The 10559-nt window shown below is 30.0% G+C and overlaps 1 protein-coding gene across 5 annotated transcripts; it reads right to left on the reverse strand.

Moving 5' to 3' along the window:
- Window positions 1-1898: 1898 nt before the first annotated feature.
- LOC148194640 (mRNA splicing factor, thioredoxin-like U5 snRNP) lies at window positions 1899-8217 on the reverse strand. Of its 5 annotated transcripts, XR_015781719.1 has the most exons (8): window positions 8099-8217; window positions 5345-5456; window positions 4939-5074; window positions 4664-4821; window positions 4125-4191; window positions 2930-3002; window positions 2122-2259; window positions 1899-2032 (listed from the first exon to the last, which is right to left on the reverse strand). XR_015781719.1 is itself a non-coding variant. In XM_088097399.1 (7 exons), exons 3-6 carry the CDS (start codon window positions 5068-5070, stop codon window positions 2161-2163), a joined length of 456 nt encoding a protein of 151 aa, XP_087953525.1. In that variant the 5' UTR covers window positions 5071-5074; window positions 5345-5456; window positions 8099-8217; the 3' UTR covers window positions 1899-2032; window positions 2122-2160. The 5 variants fall into 5 exon arrangements, 4 of the variants coding, with proteins under 4 accessions (XP_087953525.1, XP_087953522.1, XP_087953523.1 ...); XM_088097399.1 differs by lacking the exon at window positions 2930-3002; XM_088097396.1 differs by having other exon boundaries at window positions 1899-2259.
- Window positions 8218-10559: the final 2342 nt, after the last annotated feature.

A 10559-nucleotide genomic window follows, 5' to 3' on the forward strand; every position in this document is an offset into this window, starting at 1 on the left:
TAAAAATACAATTCAATTTGTATTCTTGAAATCTAAAACATGATTGATTTGGATTATACGGTGTAAAATATATTGTATTATAGAATTGATACTGTGTTTCTAAATTTTGCCATTCATAATATATTCTTGAGCTTTGAATTCAAAATATGTAATAAATTTTCCAAATTATGTCGAAATGTTTCAAATCTATGAATAATTTTAACTCTTTTTTTTCACATCTAAAAGGAAGATGCGGGACAAAAATGGTCTTAAAGAAAACACTTAGTGAGTATAATGTGAAACTCTTTTGGAGGCTTATTCCTTCACCCCTAGCTTTCGATATACTTTCAATTTTATCCATAAAAATATATACGGTGTATGTAATATAATGTAGTCCTAAATTGGATTTTAAATTCTGCTATGTGATATGGGATATATGAAATTAAGATTTCAAATTTAGCAATTTCACTTTTCTAAATATCCAAATCTGGTATATAAATAAAACTAGATTTCAAAATTCAATTAACACAAACAAAACTAAATTCATAAGCTATCCATGAAATTGAATTTCAAAATTCGATAAATACATAAACAAAATTAAATTTTAAAATAACATATTCATGTCATCGAATTTTAAAATTTGATAAACACAAATATAACCGAATTTTAAAATTCTATACACATTCTCACATATTGATTATAAATCCGGTGAAAACTCACAATTTACACATTTATTATATGAAATATGGTGAACAGGCATAGACTCCAAATGCTTTTAGGTCAATTACAATTTATAATATCTAAAAACAATTAGTTTTTCACGTTTTTAGTTAAGAAATATTTACTTTACACGATGCAAAATGTGTCATATTTGAATTGTTAGTAAAAGACTTTTCTATATACTTATACATTAATACATAAAACGTGAATAATTTTAGACTCTATTTGTTTCGTGGATTATAAGTTTATTTTTGAGAATCTAACAATGGTTTAACATATTATAAAATGAGATGTCTGGGTAAACACTTTTTCTCTCAAGTTATTTTGTAAGCATCAATTAAATTAAATAAAAAAAATTAATAAACAAAAAACGTATTAAAACAATAAAGATTAATAAATTATAAAAAAAACTTCACATTTTAAAAGTATATTAAATTAGTTTAATTTCAATTCTCTTAATTCTAATAAAATTACTTTAAAAAAATGACTTAATTTGAACACTTAATTTGAAAAAGATAATAATACATTTTCATCAATAAAACGCAATTTAGATTAATTTAGTTTTTATAGTACACTTGTCTTAAAACCTAAATGAAATGAAGTTTCAAAGATAAATTTTTGTTTATAGGTAAGACTAACTATTTTTTTTATGAGAAAACTATATTACAATGTTTAATTGGGGTCAACTTAATTTTTGAAATTCTATTAAAATTAATAAGTAATGATACATAACACATTTTTACATTTTTGACACAAGCTATAAAGGTAAAATGGTCAAAAAAAAGTGTAAACTTTTATATTCTCTCAAGAAAGAAAAGAATAAAAAGTAAATAAAAATAGTATCAAATAAAATTAAATATTTAGGTATGTCAAAAATTCATTACTCAATTAATTTTATAAAATTGATCCAATTTGATGCTTCAATAAATAATCCATTAGTAACTTTCATCATTCCTAGATTGGTACATAGAGGTGGTGTGAGCCTCCAAACTTTTAAAATTTTAAAATTGTGAACCTGTAATGAGAATTAAATTAAGTATATTTAATGCTTTTACAAAACATGCCATTTAATGTTAATACATTCAACTTTTTCACCTATTCTAAAATATGATCCTGATAATTTACGTGACAATAACTAAATATAAATTTAAGTGTATTACTTTGACTCTTAAAATTACTGATCAAGATTCACCACCTGATAATATATAATGCATAGTTGACTATGGTATAATCTTATACAACGTGAGTAAACATAAGATGATCTTACTTCCATTTATGAACCAAAGAGTGGAATTTCAACACGCAAAAGCTCTTCTATACAAATCAGCACATTCTACGCCAAAGATCAATTTTACAAGTCAACACGTGAAAAGGAAAAGACAGTAAAAAGCAATAATACAAGTATCTGAAGTTTCCAAATACCTCTACGGAAAGAAAAGATTGAAGGATTGATTTCAATGTTCAGACATCCTTGTATAGTATCTGAAATTTTGGTATACGCTCAGGCGGGAGAGGAGAATTAACAATTAGCTTTCCCTTCATTGCTCCTCTGAATATTGCCTGAAGGAATATAAAAACACTTTCGTGAATAATATGATCATCAATACCTGAAAAGCAAAGACACCCAGACTTCCAGCATGGTCTGCTAATTAGTAAATTGTTTTGAGAATTTTACATATGATACAATTGAAAAAGGAAGAAAAAAAAAACTCCTTTAGAATACTGAAATTCAAGGGCCCGTTTGGTTCAAAAATTGTTTTCCGAAACGATCTCATACTACCGAGGCGAGGAACCGATTTCCCATTCAAAATCTATCCTAGTTTTCAAAAGTGCTTCAAAAACAAAATCGCAGGGAGATGATTTCTCATCCTCTTTTTTTGTCTGCTTCAAGCGCTTATGAGACAAGTTTCTGCAAAGTACGTTCAGATGAGTTTCTCCATAAGGATTTTTAAGGAAAAAAAACCGAATTCTCTATAAATTAAAATTAGCTTATGTACAAATTAAAAATAAAAACTTGAAGAAACTATATAAGATAGTAGTTTCTACAGACTATCATATGTATAAACTAATTTTAACTTATGAAAAGTCAATTTCATTTTTTCTTCCTATTCTTTTTCTCAAAAGTTCTTATAAAAGAAGCTCATCTAGACAGGTCCTAAAACATCTTAAAATTTGTGTTTAAATGCTAACTCGGTTCACAAAATTAACTTGTAAGTCAACAAACACTTACACAAGTTATCTCTGGGAAAGAAACACCCCAGCACATCAAGTATAATGGTACCAGAGGCTACAAAGAAGGCCGCCTAAAGAAGCCACAATTAGGCTGGGTTAAAGATCACTTCCAACAAAACGAGAATGTACTTGGGTTGATCACTTTCAAATGTGCTTAGAGACAAATTTTAGAGAACAGAAAGTGTTTTTGAAAACAATAAACAAACAAGGCCTAATTGCTAGCCAAAGAAAGATGTAGTCAAGTTATCATGGACAGCTCCAGGAGCTAACAGCTGGGAAAAAACAAAACTTTAAATATTTAACTAACATGACAAAACAAAACTCTCATTTTCTATCTGTTGAGAGAACCACTTTTCCTCGCCGTAATAGACTATTAATAATAGTCTAGTGGGTTTATTTCGTTTATTAAACCTTTACTGTTTTTTTTCTTTATCAGCTTTTTATTCATTTCCATTAGAATCAAGCACAAGGATGGCTCTAGTCCCGTCTCTGGTAAGGCAAGAACTCCTCTATATATTGAAGGATTCATAAAGAAAAAAACAGAAATATTGAAGGGTTGATAAAGAAAAGAACCGAAAAGTGATCTGCAATAAAACTATCCTCCTGAGGTTCTCCAAACTACCAGTACAAACACAAAAAAAGAGGGTAAATTAATCTAGAAGCTAACCTAACACCAAAAATGAGCTTAAGATATACATTTATCAGTCTCCTATCCAACTATTAAGACAAGGGAGAAAGGACAAGGGAAGAAAAAGAAAAATGTCAAATACTTGAAAATTGAAAACTATTTACAATTGATTAAACATTAAAAAATACAGTTAACAGAAGGGGAAAACAACCTGACAAATAACAGTGCTCATACAATCCAGTAAGTCAATTTTAAGCATTCGGGAGTTTGCCCTCCATCCAAAAGGGTCTTCTATCTAAACGTCCTTTTAACAACTTAAGACTAGCTATCATTTATAATTTTTCTCATTAAAAAGTTCAAATGGATTCTTGATGATATTTTCAAATTACAAAATATGAAGCAGATGTTACAAATCAAAGTACGAAAAAATTTGAAATTTAAAAATATTTGTTACTAAAAGCATACTTCTAATTCATAATCTTGGTTAGTTAAAAATATAATTGTGCATACGTATCAGAGATCAACGTGAATAAATGATGTTAAGCCAATAAATAAGAGTATAAACCTCCACAACATCAATGAAGTCTTGTTTTGAGAGAAAAGCACCAATCCATTTAGTATGATCAGCAGTCCTACATGTAGTAACAAATGTGTCAAAAGACTTGGTCAAAATTAACTGATACAAGTCATCATACAAGATAAAACTACCCAATTATGAAGAATGGCTGAATCTCCTTTTTGTAAAAATGAATTTACAAGAGCACGATACTTTACCACTATAACACTTTTCCAAGTTCCAACCTTTACAGAGAAAAGTTTCAAAATAAAAAAGCAGTATATTTACACCAACTAACCCGTTTCTTCCAAAACTTCACTATCCACCTTCAGATTCAATACCAAGAACTTTCAAAACAACACTAATAATAAAATGAAAATCCCGTCACTTTTTGAAATTGAAAATTTTTTCTGTTTCAAGAAATATTTTTCAATGGGAATGTTATTCATAAGTAAATCATTTATCACTAATTAAATGAACCAACCATCGATAAAACTGAAACGGGGTGTGAGCATTGAAGCTAAAAATAAAAACAGCCGGGACCATACCCATAATCCATTTTCATGTGATGGGCATTGAAAAAGAACACTGTAGATGGTATCAAAGTGATGTCAAAATACTTGACATAGACCTGAATGTCCTCCGAGTCAACATCAACCAACGCCACAGTTGCAAACTTAGACACGTCCCTAGCGGCCTTAGAAAGCTGTATCAACGAGAAACTACGATTTGGAAAAGAGTGAAATTTAAAAAAAAAAAAAGATTTTGAAAAAGACACAACAAAATTAAAATCTACTGAAAAGATACAGGAAGATAAACATACAATGTGATCTTGCTGGAGACAGGTAAGGTCAGAGGCACGACCAAAACGGAGGACCACAACCTTATCAAAGGTGTCTCTGATGATGGTATCCACCTCTATCTTCTTCGACAAGGTTGTTAAGAGCTCACTCATTTTCCTTCAATAAATTTATTTAGCATTCAATCAAATTCAAATTCGCTATACTTTCGGTAAGTTTATCCGGACCAATATTATAAAGATCGAAAGCACACAGAATCGGTTTTGAGTAAGATCACGTGAAGTGGAGCAAACTCGCTCAATCTTGTGTAAAATCGCGAGTTTAGATTCGTTTCAGCGAGATAGGTTGGAAAACAGAAAAGAAAAAACAAAAAGCAAAAAATGACACTGGATTTGTTGGTTTTTAGGTCACGATTCATATAGAACGCACCTGGGTAACAATTCCCCCTTTAACTGGTTCTCTCTTGCAAGTTACTTCCTCTTTGGCTGTTGATGTTGCGTTTCTCAAGCCGTTTTACGATCCTGTGCTTTCGCATATGATTCTACACTCTCGGGTAGAGAAATAAATAGTCAAAGGGTTCCATCAGCAAAATCAAAATTCAAATACAAATCAATGAAGTTGAAATCTCATCAGAATAGGAAGATAAATTGAAGCAACAAATCCTAAATCTGATTAGAAAATAAATGAACGTAGATGAGTCAGAGAGAGAAACCGGGTCCGGACCGTGAGAGAGCGCGCAAATGAATGAAGGACATATTGGAATTATGTAATTTCAGTTAATTCAAATACCTTGTTAGAATTCTAAATACCTTGTTAGAATTCTAAATACCTTGTTAGAATTCTAAATTTATTTTAAATATTCAAATACCTCGTTAGAACTCTAAATTTCAGTTTTTTGAAATAACTTTGAAAACTAAAGCTGCACCTTTGCTAAGATAAAATAACTGGTTACTATTTTAGAATTTCCAATTTTTAACATTAGCTTATATATTTAGCTTTCTTTTATCATCGTTGTTTGTATTTTAATATATTTTTTAATACCCTTGCCTTTTAATACTTTTTCATTAATAAAAAAATTATTAATACTAAAAATACTTAATTTTTAGTACAAAAAATGTTAAACAACAATAATTTATATAAGCAGCAAATTTTGCATAAGCAATTTCATGTCATGTACTTCACTAATAATAAGTTTTGTTAAATAACATTTAACTCGAAGAAACTTTTGTAAACAACTTCATTCGTGCCGTTCACAGCATTGATACATGCTTACAACCTAATTGATTTGAGATACATGAACAATTTTGAGGAATAACCAAAATACAATAATCTAAGGACTTTGTACTTGTTCCCTAGTATAAATTATGGCTTAGCATGCAAGCAATTCAAGTGTATGGGTTTCCTTCAATTTTTTAATTTTACGGCAGAAATAAGCAGCCTAAGAAATATTTGTTTATCAATGCATCATACTTTAGAGGAGGTTATAGCTCTAGATAAAACTGATTCAAACTTTGACGAGACTTCCACATAATCCTATACTTAACAAAAAAAACTCTCACATTGTCTTCAACAAGAACTTTGTTGTGATTTTCTAATTCTAAAGACTATTGAAATAAAATATGTTGTCCTTAATTTATAAAAGAATTTCATAATAAATCATTTTAAAGTTTATTAATATGTTTTAGGGAGGAAATACTTCCGTTCATTGCTTTTGAGTTTTCGTGTAGATTATTCGAATTTCAAAAGAAAACAAAAATAAAAGGCTTTATGAAAGCATTAACTAAAACAATGTAAATAACCAACGCTGTTTATGTAGAGTACAGTCCTATCTTCTACCCTATTCTTTCAGCATTTTTTTTCGTTTATTTCCTAAACTACTTTAACCTCCCTTCTTTCTTTCCCAAACCTTTCATTTGTTTGATCTTTTTTCCTAAATTGTCGTTCTACTTACACATGACCAACACCTTGCTAGGATAAGCTCTCAAGAAGTTTGACAACATCTTAGTAAGTAGGTTAAACTTGTGAAAATCTCAGCTCTATCGAATATTGAAAAATATCATGGATCCAAAAATCCTTTATAAAGTTATAACGGAAACCATACCGGATCATAGCAAAAACATTCGTCAAAAGAAATATAATACCACAACATATAATTCTAATGCAAAAATAATATAAAATTAGAATTATAGTACATAAACAGAGTGACCTTCTTCTACAAGTCAATTTTGTAAAATTGAGTTGAATTTAAAATTTATTTTTTTAAATTGATATCAAAATCAATTAGATCCTGTCCTATTAAGGTGTTTGAACCTTGTTTCATCTGCTACCAGATTCCCTTAGTTCTGCACTCATGCTCATATAAATTGTTTTTTATCTCCTCCAATAAAGAATTGCGTGAATCTCTTGAAAATATCATGTATTTTTCTTTTTCTTAAAACAAAGTTTCGTATACTTTTGTGATTAGATGCACTTGATCCTAACCGAACCAATCTTTTCCTGACTAGGTTAGCTTGGTTTGAATTTTGAATTATCTTTTTTAGTCTGAACCAATCTAACCCTACAATACTTGATTAGTTCAAATTTTATTTTCTCCCAAATCTTATGCAATAAGACGTGAGAGTCGTAGATAATACTGCAAGGGGATTAGTAGCATATGACACAGGGTGTAAACAGTACCATAAGGGTGCAAATAACAAAGTTCACAAAAACAACTCAGTTTCCCCTTTCTGCAGAACATGAAAATCTGCAACCTCTTCCCCCTAAACCCTACCTCTTCGTCTTTTCTCCCTAACTCATTATCTCCACCAACTATCCTCTTCCTGCCCATTCAAACCCATACCCACACACCTCCACTAAACTTCTTTCCGTCATCTTCTAACATTTAATTTCAAATTCCATTATATCTCACAAAACCGGAAAGAGGAACACCCTTCTTGTTTAAAAATTCTATTACGTATTAAAATTAGAAAAACATAATAGAATAATACAAATATCTGAATTTCGGTAGAACTAAAAATGATACAAGTGCTAGAAGAACAACATAATTAACAGAGGCAGAACACAGATGACTAAAATCAAAAGGTGCACCATAAAATAAATGTAAGAACAGGGCACAGAGGTGAAAAATGAAATGAGACGAAACAGAGGAACAAAGTCAAGCCAGAAAAATACAATGAAACTTACTCATTGATGAAGAACAGGGGAAGAACAAACCCAGGAGATGAAGGAGAGCTTGGCAATGACAACTGAAATCAGATGAAATAGACATTTTCTTCTCACTTTGAGAACTGGGCCAAGTGAAGATAACAGGTGGCCTTTTCTTCCTGCACCCCTTATTAAAATTATAATAAAAATTCCCACCTCTCCTTATTTTTAATACATTCTGGATATTGGATATTTCGAAAGTTATTTTCAAATACATTAATCACTTCAAAATATATATATAAAAAAAAAATCAGAGTGACTGTTTCGAAAATAATTTTTGCATATGGCGTCCTTGTGTAAGATTCTACAGCGATCGAAAAATGTTTTATTTTAGTCTTCTTGCTAACTCACGGACAAAACTATATAAAAGAAATGTAAATTAGTGAGTTGAGGCAATTGCAAAGTGTTACAACTATGGATCACATCCGCTCGAATCGGACACATAGTGTTTATCCACAATCCGATTCATTAAATAAAATTGTATTTATTATCTAACTCATTACTTATACAGGTATTTGTTAAAAAATATCCATAGATATTTTAAAACTTTGAAAATATATAAAAAAATATATTTTATACATTCTTAAAATAAAACTACAAAAAATATATATATAATATAAAATAAATTTAATTTAATATAAATTAAAATTTAATATTAATTAATTTTAACTTAATAAAAAATTATTTATTTTATTTTTAATTAAATTTAATTAAAATATATAAATTAATTTTTTATTATTTTTTATGGATAACAAATATCCACAAAAATATCTGGAAATAGTAAGTATTCGTTTCGAATTTTATTCGCCTAAATTTTTTTGTCATTCTTAAATTACAAAAAGACTCTAAAACTTTAAAATAATTGAGGTACTTAATCAAACTCTCAATCGAAAAGACCGAGGAAACTTTTTATTTTCACCGACAGTAGCCATGTTTTAATTTCAAGTTTATTAAAATAATGATGGAAAGTTTTACATTTATTAGAAATAAAAATAAATGTAAACAACTAAAAATGTTTAATTTCTTAAAATTACTTTTAAGTTTGAATTCTATTTCAATATATTATTCTAACAAAATTTAGTATTGGTTAAATAGTTGACGACACTCCTCTCCTCAATAATTGTTCTGCTAAAAATCAAAATTTTCAATTATATTAGACAGGTCTTGTCTTATAATAATTATACAACCTGCATCACTCTAGCATAATGCATTTATGTGTTTAGAACTTTTGTATTATATTTTTTCTATATCTCATGTGGAGTTTTAGAAATTTTTTTTGTAGGATTTTTATTTTACAAGTTGTTACTTTTAGGGTTAAATATGTTTTTCGTCCTTTAAGTATCACATGATTTTGGGTTTAGTCCCAACTTGAAACTTTGATGACTTTTAGTTTTCATAGTTTTGAAACTCTTACTATTAGTTCTTAAAAATGAACGGAGTTAACTTTTGTGTGATGTGGCAAACGGCGAGGACACTCTTATGTCAGTTTCCATCTCCACTCTCTGTCACGTTGGTTGTTTAATTTTTGAAATGAGATTAAGTATGTTTAATTTGGTTGAACCTTACTTCGTCATCTCTTATAAATGAAATTTTAAGAAGTTGGATTCTTCTTCATCATTGCAGTTGGGGGCAAAAAAAGCTGAGGAGATACATCTGAAGGTCGTCTTCTTGAGGAGGTAAGTTGATAGGTTTTGTTTTGCTCTTCTTCGTGTGAATATAAAGATTAGGGATATAGGGTTTGGGTGTTGCGGAATCAGTCTTGAAAAATTCCATCCATGAATTATCGGTCAAGGTAGAGGCGATACTCAAAATCTCAACATCAGAAAACCCTTATTTTTTTATTATTTCATTTTGGAAACAATTATAGAAACGTGAACCTCACCACCCTCCCAGATCTCCTTTCCCCTTATTTCCTAAACCTTGATAAATAACATTAACAATGAACGATTGCTTTCATTTGTTGGGATTCTAAATTTGAAGCGTCGGAATCCGTTGGAATGAAGGGAAGTGGCAATGGCGGTGGCGTTGCTTCGTCGTCTGCGCCGGTGAAGCAATATCTCGACAAATCTACCCCCATTCCGCTTGGGACATTGGTCATGGCATCCATCTACGTCTTGTGTATTATTTACGTGCAGGGGTTTTATGTTGTCTCTTACGGTTTCGGAATCTACCTCCTCAATCTCTTGATTGGTTTTCTCTCTCCTTTGGTTGATCCAGAGCTCGATCCCTCCAAATTAAACATACTTAATCTCATTTCAAAAATTAAACAACCAACGTGACAAAGAGTGAAGATGGAAGCTGGAAAAAGAGTGTCCTCGTCGTTTGCCACATCACGCAAAAGTTAACTCCGTTCATTTTTAAGCACTAATAGTAAGAGTTTCAAAACGATGAGGACTAAAAGTCATCAAAATTTCGAATAGGGACTAAACCCAAAATCGTG

This window comes from Vigna umbellata, chromosome 8, assembly GCF_029865625.1.
Source record: "Vigna umbellata cultivar VRB3 chromosome 8, Vumbellata_1.0, whole genome shotgun sequence".
NCBI lineage: Eukaryota > Viridiplantae > Streptophyta > Magnoliopsida > Fabales > Fabaceae > Vigna > Vigna umbellata.